Consider the following 15,252-nt stretch of genomic DNA (forward strand, 5'->3'; position numbering starts at 1 on the left):
AAAAATTATGAGGCGTGCACTTTTGGATTTTCCAAACTATTTTTAAATATTATGTATTGTTTGAGGGATTTAGATAAAATTTCTAATTCTTATTGAGTTTTTTAATGAATTTTAAACATCTATTATATTGTTGTTTCATCTCTAGTAACTAACTCTCTAAAACTGTTTTAGTAACTATCCATAATTATACAATTTTACATAGTTACAATCTCGAGAAATATTTTTTTTATCTACATAAAAGGCCTTAAGAACAGTCCATAACAACACTTAGATTCTGTAACAACAATTGCAAAAAACATCCGAGACATTCAGTGTTGGTAGAATATTAAGCTATATTACCATGGAATAAGGTTGATAATACAATACTCATCTTAGCTAACATTTAAGGTTTTTTTGGAACAAGATTTGTCTAGGCTAAAACAGAGGTGTCGTGGACGATTTCTAAGAGTACCCGCGGCCCCGGCTAACTGCGCGGCTCGACGGAACACAGTGGGGTTTTAGTCGGTAAGAATCCGACATAACCCTTGGCTCCATCCCCGGGGGCCGTGGGTATCTTTGGAAGATTTCCCCACTATAAAAAAAAAAAAAAAAAAAGGCTAAAACAGAGGTTTTCTCAGAATATTGAACTATATTGTAATGACATAAGGTTCATTTTTTAAGGTTCATTTTCGTCTAGTTTTATTTTTAGTTGTATAACAATGCTAAAGCTTATGCTTTATAAATGAAATATTTATAAAGAATAGAAAAAATATCGTTGAATTTTATTCAATAAAAGCTACATAAGCTAAAAAATTATCATTTTAGAGTATGTAGATGGTTGTTTAATCTCAATAAATTGCGTGGAGTGTCCCTTAGACTCATTAAAACGAAAGAATGGAATAAATTCAATTGCTTTGCTGTCAAAACCTGTGTTCACGGGTGGCCAAAAGACACGGGTTCGAATCCCGCCTCATAAATTTTTCTATTCATTAAAAATATTTCAATATTCGTCTAGGCCAAAAATGAATACGACATAGAATGTTGAGTTTCTAATATACGAAAACAATAAGTTTTTTATAAATCCAGACTAGTTTAGCCTACAACCTAAGTCTAGGCATAACCTGAAGATGACATAGAATGTTGATCTATATTAGAAAACAATACAGTTTTTTATTAATTCAGACTAGTTTAGCCTACAACCTGTCAACTCGCTGGTCTTCTTGGTCCACTTGGTCTACTCGAGGCCGAGCAGCCAGTTGATGCCCTGTACTAAGAACATGACGAGCGGCTGCCAAGCGATAATCCATCGAATCCAGTCCAGCATTTGGCCGTACAGGATGTGGGGACGGTCCCAACTGATTTTAGTGTTCAGGGAAATTATCGAATAGAATAGATTATTGGTCAGAATTTTTTAATAACATGAATAATAAATAAGTGAAAGAGTTTTGCTTATAACATAACTAGCATTCCGCTCGCGGCTGCACCCGCTTTGTTTAAAACCTAATCCTTACTAATATTATAAATGCGAAAGTAACTCTGTATGTCTGTCTGTTACTCAATCACGCCTTAACTACTGAACCAATTTGCATGAAATTTGGTATAGAGATATTTTGATACCCTAGAAAGGACATAGGCTACTTTTTACCCCGGGACATAGGATAGGTTTTATCCCGTAAATCCCACGGTAACGGGAACTATGCGGGTTTTTCTTTGACTGCGCGGGCGAAGCCGTGGGTGGAAAGCTAGTAAATTATATATTTAAACTTTCCTCTTTATTAACGCTTTTTGTGAGGATGGTTGTTTGTTACTCACGCAAATACTACTGAACCGATTACAATGAAATTTGGTAGCTGAAGACCCAGTATACTTTTTATCCTGGAAATGCCACAGGAACTTTTTATCCTGGAAATGCCATAGGCAAACTTTTATCCTGGAAATGCCACAGGAACGGGAACTATGCGGGTTTTTCTTAGAAAAAGCGTGGGCGGAAATCTAGTCCATACATATTGTAAAGGATACGGGTTAGTGAACATCCGCTTGAGGTCCACCTTCTCCTTGCAGTAAGGGCAGGTCTGCTTCTTGCCCACTATGCACCAGCCGCGTATGCAGAACTCGTGGAACACGTGGCCGCATGTCAGTTTGTATGTGTTTTCTGTAATGAGTCAATTAGTTTAAAATTTAGTTAATTCTCATTTTAATTTTAGCTATTGGTACAGGTCAATTAAGGAAAGCTGGCATGTTCACAGTACTCACACTTATGCAATTTCACTTACAGTATGTTCAAAAATAAATGCGACTCTAGTTTCATTTTAGACTTGAATTGTAAAATAGGTGCGTTGTAGATAAATATATGCAAATATAATTATGAAAGCTCTCATAATTTACCTGTAAAATTATAATTTAAAAGTAAATCAATTGATGAAGTTAATTATTTATTCTAATAATAATCAATTGGATAAAAGTATTAATAATTATTCAATTATCAAATAATAATTAAATTTCAGGTCATAAAAACAATACAAATAACACGTGCGCTCACTCCCAAGTCCCAACACACGGATGGTTGTTTTGATAATGATTTAAATAACGGACGTCTTCTGCAGTTGCGGAGCAGTCTTGTCCTGACTTTGGTCGAGTAAAGATATCTAAGAAATATTATATTTGTAGTAAGTACGTAATACCTACCAATACGCGCTAACAAATATTGTTACATATTTATTGTATAATTTTCACACTATTGGTTTTAAACTCAAACTCAAACATTTATACAATTAGACTTCTTCTAGAAGCACTTTTGAATCGTCATAACAGTTTAACTGTTTTAACATTTACCACCAATTCAGAAAGCAGTATCTATAGAGAAGAAGAAGAATCTATTTAATCATAATCGTAATCTTCTACTTCACTGAAACTTTCATCGCTCGAAGAACTCGCCGTCGGAATTTCTTAATGTTATTATAAATGAGTCAGTGTAATTATCTACTTTTGGTTCTAATTGAATATATTTTTCCTCATGTTCTCGCGTCTTTCTCCAAACGTCACTAAACATATCCAGACTAATAGCATTTGCTTCCTTTCTAAATAATTCTTCCACAGTTTTCAAGTTAAAGTTCACATTTTGTGATGCTACTTTCCCTTTAATTATGCCCCATAGTAACTCTATTGGGTTGAGTTCTGGATGGTATGGTAGAAGGCGCAATACACTATGTCCATGATCTTTGAGGATTGCATCAAGTAGGTAAAAATTGTGTATTGTTTGGCTTATTTTTTTTAATAATGTGATAACTCTGATTATTAATTAGTACTTTGATTTTTGAAAAAAAAAATGCCGATTTTAGTCAAAATTTATATTTTTCTAACAAGATCCTTATCATCCAAATTTCCACCTTGGTGAGAAAAATTGACATTTCTAATGAAAATGAACAAAAAATTAAATGATTTTATTAAATACTGTAAAATATTCTATAATTCTTCCATTTACTGTATCACAAAATTCTTCATCGTACTACACCAATTATATCACCCTGTATTTATAAACAATTGCAAAATATGACACATACATAGGCCGGGAGATACTGACACAAAATTTCGGGTCATTTGTAACAGAATGGCGGTTCTACAGAGGTCTTATTACGCAATGACTAAAAGAAAAATGATGGTCAGAACGCTGGTACCGGCGGACTAGTCGCGTGGGCGTTAGTCGAACTCGTCGGATAAATAGCGAAAGTCCAACGATTTGTAACACAAAAATTTTAGAATTTACTGATAGCCCTTAAAAAAGATGTAGGCGGTAGTGTAATGCCATACTTTTCCGGTGTAACTAACAGCCCCCCATACCGACGCGATGCGTTGATTTAAAAAAAAAAACAATTCAACCATTTGTACCAGGCTAACTTTTGCACAGGTAATCATCATCGTGCAGACATTTACGTCATTTTTCTTTTTGTCATTGCGTACTAAGACCCCTCTAGACCGCCATCCTGTTACAAATGACCCGAAATTTTGTGTCAGTATCTCCCGGCCTAACATGTGCAATGTGTAAATGTGTTGACGTTCCAGCTCTTCTTAATATACCTATATGGTATGTCGCAACAAACTCGTTTAATCCGCCGTATTATAATTAATATCGTAAATTTTTGATGAAACAGAGCCATACAATTAAACACTATTTGTAATTTTATATTAAACTCCATAGATGGATTCAGGTGTTTTTAAAGAAAAACTTGTAATTTATTATGACTCGCTTCAACTTGATGTCACTTGACTTATGCCTTTTGCACCTATTTATACATAGTTAACTGACCTAAGACTCCCTCCTCGTCCACGCTGACTAGAAGCCGGTTCCCGCACACGGCGCACACGTTGCGTTCCAACTGTCGAGTTGGTATACCCTCCTTGGTGTAATACTGAAATTGACGTTACGCAAATATAATAAGTTAAGACAGAAAAATTTTGATAAATAATAACTCTGAAATATAAAAAATAATAAGTTGTATACAGGGTGTCCCACTGTTGGTATACTAAGCTTAAAGGAGGTTATAGTTTTGCATACGCTGAGTACGTAAAAAATACTAATAAAATTCCAAACGCATTTTTTTTCAATTAGATGAATTCTTACAACTCCATGTTTTTCCAGCTTTTTGAGCATTCCATGTGGTTTGAGCTTATGTGAAAGCTTACCATTCCATGTGGTTTGAGCTTATGTGAAAGCTTACCATTCCATGTGGTTTGAGCTTATGTGAAAGCTTACCATTCCATGTGGTTTGAGCTTATGTGAAAGCTTACCATTCCATGCGGTTTGAGCTTATGTGAAAGTTTAGTAATCCATGTGGTTTGAGCTTTCGTGAAAGTTGAACTATCCATGTTGTTTGAGCTTTTGTGAAAGCTTACCATTCCATGTGGTTTGAGCTTTCTGTGCAAGTTAAGCTTTCCATGTGGTTTGAGCTTTTTGTGAAAGCTTACCATTCCATGTGATTTGAGCTTTTGTGAAAGTTTAGTAATCCATGTGGTTTGAGCTTTCGTGAAAGTTGAGCTATCCATGTGGTTTGAGCTTTTGTGAAAGCTTACCATTCCATGTGGTTTGAGCTTTCTGTGCAAGTTAAGCTTTCCATGTGGTTTGAGCTTTTTGTGAAAGCTTACCATTCCATGTGATTTGAGCTTTTGTGAAAGTTTAGTAGTCCATGTGGTTTGATCTTTTGTGAAAGTTGAGCATTCCATGTGGTTTGAGCTTTCTGTGCAATTTAAGCTTTCCATGTGGTTTGAGCTTATGTGAAAGCTTACCATTCCATGTGATTTGAGCTTTTGTGAAAGTTTAGTAATCCATGTGGTTTGAGCTTACGTGAAAGTTGAGCTATCTATGTGGTTTGAGCTTTTGTGAAAGCTTACCATTCCATGTGGTTTGAGCTTTCTGTGCAAGTTAAGCTTTCCATGTGGTTTGAGCTTTTTGTGAAATCTTACCATTCCATGTGATTTGAGCTTTTGTGAAAGTTTAGTAGTCCATGTGGTTTGAGCTTGTGTGAAAGTTTAGCATTCCATGTGGTTTGAGCTTTCTGTGCAAGTTAAGCTTTCCATGTGGTTTGAGCTTTTGTGAAAGCTTACCATTCCATGTGGTATGAGCTTTCTGTGCAAGTTAAGCTTTCCATGTGGTTTGAGCTTTTTGTGAAAGCTTACCATTCCATATGATTTGAGCTTTTGTGAAAGTTTAGTAGTCCGTGTGGTTTGAGCTTTTGTGAAAGTTGAGCATTCCATGTGGTTTGAGCTTTTTGTGAAAGTTGAGCATTCCATGTGGTTTGAGCTTTTTGAAAGCTTACTATTCCATGTGGTTTGAGCTTTCGTAAAAGTTGAGCATTCCATGTGGTTGAGCTTTTTGTGAAAGCTTACCATTCCATGTGATTTAAGCTTTTGTGAAAGTTAAGTAGTCCATGTGGTTGAGCTTATGTGAAAGTTGAGCATTCCATTTGGTTTGAGCTTTTTGATAAAATGGGGAGCATTCCATGTGGTTTGAGCTTTTTGTGAAAGCTTACCATTCCATGTGATTTGAGCTTTCTGTGCAAGTTAAGCTTTCCATGTGGTTTGAGCTTTTTGTGAAAGCTTACCATTCCATGTGATTTGAGCTTTCCGTGCAAGTAAAGCTTTCCATGTGATTTGAGCTTTTGTGAAAGCTTACCATTCCATGTGGTTTGAGCTTTCTGTGCAAGTTAAGCTTTCCATGTGGTTTGAGCTTTTGTGAAAGCTTACCATTCCATGTGGTTTGAGCTTTCTGTGCAAGTTAAGCTTTCCATGTGGTTTGAGCTTTCTGTGCAAGTTAAGCTTTCCATGTGGTTTGAGCTTTTGTGAAAGCTTACTATTCCATGTGGTTTGAGCTTTCTGTGCAAGTTAAGCTTTCCATGTAGTTTGAGCTTTCTGTGCAAGTTAAGCTTTCCATGTGGTTTGAGCTTATGTGAAAGCTTACCATTCCATGTGGTTTGAGCTTTCTGTGCAAGTTAAGCTTTCCATGTGGTTTGAGCTTTTGTGAAAGCTTACCATTCCATGTGGTTTGAGCTTTCAGTGCAAGTTAAGCTTTCCATGTGGTTTGAGCTTTCTATGCAAGTTAAGCTTTCCATGTGGTTTGAGCTTTTTGTGAAAGCTTACCATTCCATGTGATTTGAGCTTTTGTGAAAGTTAAGTAGTCCATGTGGTTTGAGCTTTCGTGAAAGTTGAGCTATCCATGTGGTTTGAGCTTTTGTGAAAGCTTACCATTCCATGTGGTTTGAGCTTTCTGTGCAAGTTAAGCTTTCCATGTGGTTTGAGCTTTTTGTGAAAGCTTACCATTCCATGTGATTTGAGCTTTTGTGAAAGTTTAGTAGTCCGTGTGGTTTGAGCTTTTGTGAAAGTTGAGCATTCCATGTGGTTTGCGCTTTTGTGAAAAATTACCATTCCATGTGGTTTGAGCTTTCTGTGAAAGTTTAGTAGTCCATGTGGTTTGAGCTTTTGTGAAAGTTGAGCATTCCATGTGGTTTGAGCTTTCGTGAAAGTTGAGCTTTCCATGTGGTTTGAGCTTTTGTTAAAGCTTACCATTCCATGTGGTTTGCGCTTTTGTGAAAAATTACCATTCCATGTGGTTTGAGCTTTCTGTGAAAGTTTAGTAGTCCATGTGGTTTGAGCTTTTGTGAAAGTTGAGCATTCCATGTGGTTTGAGCTTTCGTGAAAGTTGAGCTTTCCATGTGGTTTGAGCTTTTGTTAAAGCTTACCATTCCATGTGGTTTGAGCTTTCTGTGCAAGTTAAGCTTTCCATGTGGTTTGAGCTTATTGTGAAAGCTTACCATTCCATATGATTTGAGCTTTTGTGAAAGTTTAGTAGTCCGTGTGGTTTGAGCTTTTGTGAAAGTTGAGCATTCCATGTGGTTTGAGCTTTCTGTGAAAGTTGAGCATTCCATGTGGTTTGAGCTTTTTGAAAGCTTACTATTCCATGTGGTTTGAGCTTTCGTAAAAGTTGAGCATTCCATGTGGTTAGAGCTTTTTGTGAAATCTTACCATTCCATGTGATTTAAGCTTTTGTGAAAGTTTAGTAGTCCATGTGGTTTGAGCTTATGTGAAAGTTGAGCATTCCATTTGTTTTGAGCTTTTTGTGAAAGTTGAGCATTCCAAGTGGTTTGAGCTTTTTGTGAAAGTTGAGCATTCCATGTAGTTTGAGCTTTTTGTGAAAGTTGAACATTCCATGTGGTTTGAGCTTATGTGAAAGCTTACCATTCCATGTGGTTTGAGCTTTCGTGAAAGTTGAGCTTTCCATGTGGTTTGAGCTTTTGTGAAAGCTTACCATTCCATGTGGTTTGAGCTTTCTGTGCAAGTTAAGCTTTCCATGTGGTTTGAGCTTTTTGTGAAAGCTTACCATTCCATGTGGTTTGAGCTTTCGTGAAAGTTTAGCTTTCCATGTGGTTTGAGCTTTTGTTAAAGCTTACCATTCCATGTGGTTTGAGCTTTCTGTGCAAGTTAAGCTTTCCATGTGGTTTGAGCTTTTTGTGAAAGCTTACCATTTCATATGATTTGAGCTTTTGTGAAAGTTTAGTAGTCCGTGTGGTTTGAGCTTTTGTGAAAGTTGAGCATTCCATGTGGTTTGAGCTTTTTGTGAAAGTTGAGCATTCCATGTGGTTTGAGCTTTCTGTGCAAGTTAAGCTTTCCATGTGGTTTAAGCTTTTTGTGAAAGCCTACCATTCAATGTGGTTTGAGCTTTCGTGAAAGTTTAGCTTTCCATGTGGTTTGAGCTTTTGTTAAAGCTTACCATTCCATGTGGTTTGAGCTTTCCGTGCAAGTTAAGCTTTCCATGTGGTTTGAGCTTTTTGTGAAAGCTTACCATTCCATGTGATTTAAGCTTTTTTGAAAGTTCAGTAGTCCATGTGGTTTGAGCTTATGTGAAAGTTGAGCATACCAATTGGTTTGAGCTTTTTGTGAAAGTTGAGCATTCCATGTGGTTTGAGCTTTTTGTGAAAGTTGAGCATTCCATGTGGTTTGAGCTTTTTGTGAAAGTTGAACATTCCATGTGGTTTGAGCTTTTGTGAAAGCTTACCATTCCATGTGGTTTGAGCTTTCGTGAAAGTTGAGCTTTCCATGTGGTTTGAGCTTTTGTGAAAGCTTACCATTCCATGTGGTTTGAGCTTTCTGTGCAAGTTAAGCTTTCCATGTGGTTTGAGCTTTTTGTGAAAGCTTACCATTCCATGTGATTTGGGCTTTTGTGAAAGTTTAGTAGTCCATGTGGTTTGAGCTTTTGTGAAAGTTGAGCATTCCATGTGGTTTGAGCTTTTTGTGAAAGTTGAGCATTCCATGTGGTTTGAGCTTTTGTGAAAGTTTAGTAGTCCATGTGGTTAAAGCTTTTGTGAAAGCTTTCCATTCCATGTGATTTGAGGTTTTGTTAAAGTTTAGTAGTCCATGTGGTTTGAGCTTTTGTGAAAGTTGAGCATTCCATGTGGTTTGAGCTTTTTGTGAAAGTTGAGCATTCCATGTGGTTTGAGCTTTTGTGAAAGCTTACCATTCCATGTGGTTTGAGCTTTCGTAAAAGTTTAGTAGTTCATGTGGTTTGAGCGTTTGTGAAAGTTGAGCATTCCATGTGGTTTGAGCTTTTTGTGAAAGTTGAGCATTCCATGTGGTTTGAGCTTTTTGTGAAAGTTGAGCATTCCATGTGGTTTGAGCTTTTTGTGAAAGCTTACCAATTGATTTGAATTATTTAGAATTTAGTAGAATTATTTATCAAAATAATAAGCAAAATTTTGATAAATAATTCTACTAATAAGTATTATAATTGCGAAAGTTTGTATGTTTGTTTCTTACACCTTCATGCAAAAAATGCTGAACCAATTTTCATGAAAACTTGGATTAACACCTAGTATAGTTTTTAAGCTAAAAATCCCAAAGTAACGGGAACTATGCTGGTTTTCTTTTCACTATGCGGTTCGATTCCCGGTGGAGACGAAGAAAAAAAAATGTCTCTGTCTGGCAGGACACAGAAAGCTGATCACCTACTTGTCCCTAAAGAAAATCGATCAGTGAAACAGATGTATGCGTAATGCATCTGCCCCTTACCCCACTAGGGGACATGGGACTTTTAACGGTTGTAAAATACTCTATAAGCTGTCTTTGCTGAGCAAAAGGCATAATCAAACTCAAACTCAAACTCAAACTCAAACTCATTTATTTGGCACCACATTATACAGAAATAAGGTAATTATATAAAAACAAACAAAAAGAAGAAATACAAAATAAAATTAAAATTAAAAAATAGATAAAATTAGTGTGATGCCAAAACGGTCCCCACGTCAGCAAAAGTTACAGAGTGTTTCTGTAACACTGGTTTTCAGTGAGTACCGGTGATAAGATAACTTGCGGCTCAAATAACAGAGCACGACTGCCAGTCAATATAACCTTAACGAATATAATATTTATATAATATATTGTACAACAAATAATCGCTTATAAGTACATAATACATATACACATACACATATAATATACATACATACAAACATATATAATTATATATACAACTAGCACCATTCACTACTATCAACTACACAAGAAACAAATAAATACGCCGACAACATGCAGACACTGATGAAGCAAGCAGGTACAGCAGTTATGTAATATTATACGCCGTGTAAGTGGGAAGAACGCGTGAGCCAGGAGGAAACTGATTTTGGTGATGATTTAATTTAATTTTTAAGTGTTTTTTAAATGTATAGACAGATCCTAAATTACGAATGGGAGGTGGAATGTTATTCCAACACTTACACGAAACGTATCTAAAACCACCACGAAAAGCCGCCGTGCTATACCGCTGTAAGCGCAGTGCCGGGTTGCTTACCAGACGAGTGTTAACAATACCGCTGCACCATTCCAGTTTTTCGTAGAGGTAAGTTGGTTTTTTACTGGTCACAATACCGAAGAGCAAAGTGGCAATGTGGAGTTCCCTTCTGAGAGACATCTTTAAAATGTTTCTCTCGTTGAGGTAAGGTGTCACGTGAGTGCGAGGAGGTATATCGAAACAGTATCTTGCACAAGCATTTTGCACTCGCTGCACTATTCGCTCTGTTCTTGCAAGAAGTCGAGGCCCGTATACACAGTCGGCATAGTTAAATTTAGAAAGAACAAGAGCCTCGCATAACCTAGTTCGAATATCAGTGCTGAGAAAATTACGAATTTGATATAAAATTTTTAAACGATAAAAACAGTTCCTGACTAAATTTTGTATGTAGGTTTCGAATCGAAGCTCTTGATCAAAAATAAGTCCTAGATTACGAACCTCTAAAACTCTTTCCACTGGAACACCTTGTACCTTTATGTCCAAATTATTACTGACGATATCTTTTATTTGTTTTTTAGATCCCAATACCATGAACTTTGTTTTACTAGGATTTAACGCTAATGATACCGAATCTGCCCAGGCTGCTATCCTATCCAGGTCTTCATTAATTTTTACCACGGCACTGGGTGTATCATTAGGATTAAAGGACAAATATATTTGAATATCGTCTGCATAGAGATGATACTGACAATATTGAATTTCATTTATTACCTCTGCTGTATAAAGAATAAAAAGCAAAGGGCCTAAAATAGAGCCTTGCGGCACTCCTCTAATAAGCGGCTGTAGGTCTGATTTAACGGCCATTCCATCGCTTCCACGAACTTCCACAGCTTGGGTTCGACCGCACAGGTAGCTCCTAAACCACTCAATAGTCCCAGGTTCGAATCCATAAAAATGCAATTTAGCAAGCAGCAGATTAATATTTATTGTATCAAACGCACGCGAAAAATCTAATAGTACTAAGATGGACCCTTCCCCCCGATCTTGAGCAGTCAGCAAACTATCAGTAACATCTAAGAGTGCAGTGGCTGTACCATGACGCTTTCTAAAGCCTGACTGACGTGACGGTAAAATATTATTTTCTTCCAAATATGAGATCATCTGCATGTACACTAAACGTTCCAAAACCTTAGATAAACATGGCAAAATGCTGATTGGTCTTAGATCTTTCACATTCACCGGTTCATTGTTTTTAGGCAATGGTTTTACTATAGCCCTTTTCCATAATTCTGGAAAGGTGTGTGATTCAATTGATTTATTTATTATAGAAGTTATAGTACAGAGGCTATTAGGCATAGTTAGAGCTACCATATGCAAGTTAATACCATCAATACCTGTCGCATTTGAATGTAAAGAATCAATAACCTTTTTTACTTCATTTTGGGAAACTGTGCGGATGTCAAATTTAGAGTCTCCATATCTACAATTACTGAACTTCTGAATAATGTCAATGCCAATAACATTATTGCCGGGAGCATTAAGAAATGACGCATTTATAAGATTTGGATTATTTAAATGTGGTGGGATCTCTATTTCTGGTTTTTTATTTATGTTGAGCGACTTTTTGAGATTTTTCCAGAGCATACGTGGATTAGTAAACTGGTCATTAACTTTTTTACTAAAAAATGCACGTTTCTCGTTAAATAAAGCTGTATTAGTAATTTTTTTTAGTTGTTTATAATAGTCCTTATGTGTGTCACTGTTAGTAGTACGATAGTTGTCATAAGCTTCATTCCTTAATTTCATCATTTCCTTTATCGTATAGGTAATCCAAGGATGTGAAACAGAACTTTTAGAAAATATTCTTTTGTATGGCGCATGACTATCAAACAACAGTATCAAAATATCCGTAAACACATTTACTGTATCATTTACATTAGGTAGGCACGAAATACTATTCCAATCTATATTCTTTAAATCATTATTAAAATGTTCAATATTAATGTCCTTTAACGATCTGTATATTTTCCAGCAAGGTTTGATTTTTACTACTTTATTCATAGGAATATTAAATGAGAGAAATGCGTGACTACTGAGTTCAGGTATGTGCTTTATATCTACGTTATTTATGTCCATATAATCATGGTCAAGCGCCTCCCTATTGTTCATAAAAAAAAATGTATGCGTGTACTAGAGTACACACGTAAGAAGTGAAACTTCTTTATGACCTTAAAAATGTCACGCCATACTGGCGTAACGCAAAAATGTCACGCGTACGGCGTAACGCAAAAATGTCACGAGTACGGCGTAACGCAAAAATGTTACACTAAATTTTTGTCCAACCCCGATAAAGAAGTTTCACTTCAAAAAGCAGATCAATTAATTTATAGCATAATTACCCCAATAGAAGCTGCCATTCTCTCTGAGCAATACTCCGATACGTCCCTGCCGAGGACCCCAAAGTACAGCCCATAGAACAGTGTTAGCAACGCTGTATCCATCCATTTGTGGGCCTTCATACCAAACAGACTGTTCAAGTTGAATAGCGTTAGGATCATCAGCGTGTAGCCAAAGAGGCCGACCACGCAGCACACCTTGTATATGAGGTAGAACCATTTGTACACTAATCTGAAATTTGTTATTACGTGTTTTTTAAGCGGTAGTGAAATAATAAATAAATAAATATTTCGGGACAATTTTCACACACGGCACGATCTGATCCCATACTAAGCTTTCGCTTGTGTTATGGAAACCAGATGGCTGATAAACATACATATATAATTTTAAATAAATACCTATATAGATAATTAACACCCAGACACAGAGCAAACATCTATGTTCATTACACAAATATTTGCCCCGGGTGGGGATCGAACCCACAAAATCTATAAACTACTAGCGGTCCGCCCCGGCTTCGCCCGTGGTACATGTTTACGTTTTCTCTACATAAGAACCATCCTCGTACTTCAAGGAATATAATAAAAAAAGAATTATCGAAATCGGTTCAGCCGTTCTCGAGTTATGCGCTTACCAACACATTTTGCGATTCATTTTTATATATAAAGATTAATAAATCTATATACCAATCCAATCATTTTCTATACCAAATTGAGGCTCTTTTACTTTAACATTGTGAGCTATTATTTCCCCGATTGTTTAAGAACTTCAAACATAATATGTGTAAAACTCAAAATGTCTTAAACTTTTGTAAACTGCTGCAAATGTTTTTGAATATTCATTTTCTTACAACTTTCATTGGTATATTAGATCGCTTCTACAAGACACTTGATAATTACTTTATTAATGTACCTTTGTTCATATTATAAACAGAATTAATATACATTGGCTCTGTTGTTTATTTATGACTTATACATTCCAAACACTTTTATCATTGGGATAAATGTATTTATTGTGTAAATATTATGCTTAGCTAGTTTTCATTCAGTGATTTAAATATCTATAATTAAAAAATGCTATAAGAATCTAAACTTACCTAGGTGTACTAGGGGACATGGGTTTCCGCGTGGATTGTCGTAAAATGAACGCCGTCACTGCAGTAAACATCATCCATATTGACACAAATCTTATCCAGACGTTCTTGAGGCTCATGATCAGCGGTAACACCCACATTGTTACCATTGTGAAGAACTAGAAGGAATTTTGTTTTTAATTATATTAGAATAGATGGACAAGTTAAACCAATAGAAACTGTGGTTGTTATTTCTTTTGATGATAATTTAACATCATCACAATCAAGTTTAAATCAATATTTTGTGGTTTATTGCCAATTTTTGTCACAACTAATGCAAGTAGCAGTATTTACTAATAATTTAAAAGTAATTTAAGGGCTGATTTTTCAATCCTTGGTTAAAACTTATTCGTCGAATAATGTATAAAACTACCATTTTAAAAATGTATTCTAATTGCCCGTATTTGACAGTTTACGTGACATTTTAATATTATTGTGTAATACTTTATTGGATGGATAAGTTTTATCCAAGCATTGAAAAATCGGCCCTAAATGATATATGGAATTCATTGAATGAATGTGATGATTGTAATAATGTGTAACAGATTATTAAATACAAATACATAAATAATTACTCACCGAATAAGATCTATAGTGATACTTCTTCCATTGCACAAACACGATCTGAGCTATCACGAGCACTATCATCAAGATTCCCACCATGGTGACATGCATGGATTCATGTCCTTCATGCATAGCATGCATCTTCTGGTGGTCATATCTGGGACATTTAAAAATGGCATTAATTATTCAGTAGAGCTTGGGTACATAACTTATACAGCATAAACTTAATAGTAGAAATTATCAACCACTTTTAAAATAAACAATTTGGAAATGTTATTAACTTCCTCCTAGATATCAATTATTTAAAGTATGAATCATAGATTAGTTTGCGATCTCACCTCAGTTTTTCCTCGTAGGTTAATTCGACATAGCTCTGAAAGAAAATAAAGCACATATGTATCTCTTATATGAAAAAAAAACACCACGGACTTGTCATTTCTTCGAATATCCATATTATTTTAATCAAAACTTCATGTTCAATGTTTTGTAATGCACATATTCATATTATCATTGATTAATTTTATGGATACAAACCTTGTTAGAGTCCACCGGCGCGTGTAAATCTATGCCTTCCATTTTAGGGCTTTTTTCGATTACAAGGAATTTATCAGTGCGGTCCTGCTAGACCTACTTTCTTGCCAACATAATTCAATTAAGAAAGATAAAAATAAAGGTCAATGTAAATGTAATTTATATGCAAACAATTTACAGATGGGCCTCTGAATTTCTTGGCAAAAGAACGTCAATTGACAGATGTCAATAAATCTGAATTGTCACATGCTGTCAAGTGGCGGGAGTGTTGCCACCTTTATTTGTTTAGTTCTGTAATATTTTTAAAACCATTTAAAAACAGTAATTTTCTTCATATCTTAATATAAATATTGAACATATTAATTTATTACATTACTTT

At 35.6% G+C, this 15,252-nt stretch overlaps 1 protein-coding gene across 1 annotated transcript; it reads right to left on the reverse strand.

The window, feature by feature from the left end:
- Positions 1-609: 609 nt before the first annotated feature.
- Positions 610-15,167, reverse strand: LOC149477087 (E3 ubiquitin ligase Rnf121). The gene is made up of 8 exons (XM_089711550.1): positions 14,877-15,167; positions 14,681-14,715; positions 14,358-14,499; positions 13,743-13,897; positions 12,649-12,877; positions 4,283-4,385; positions 1,999-2,131; positions 610-1,334 (listed from the first exon to the last, which is right to left on the reverse strand). Exons 1-8 carry the CDS (start codon positions 14,916-14,918, stop codon positions 1,214-1,216), a joined length of 960 nt encoding a protein of 319 aa, XP_089567676.1. The 5' UTR covers positions 14,919-15,167; the 3' UTR covers positions 610-1,213.
- Positions 15,168-15,252: the final 85 nt, after the last annotated feature.

This window comes from Colias philodice, chromosome 26, assembly GCF_061535455.1.
Source record: "Colias philodice isolate Cphi_HAF_F1 chromosome 26, ilColPhil1 Martin Lab GWU primary, whole genome shotgun sequence".
Taxonomy (NCBI): domain Eukaryota; kingdom Metazoa; phylum Arthropoda; class Insecta; order Lepidoptera; family Pieridae; genus Colias; species Colias philodice.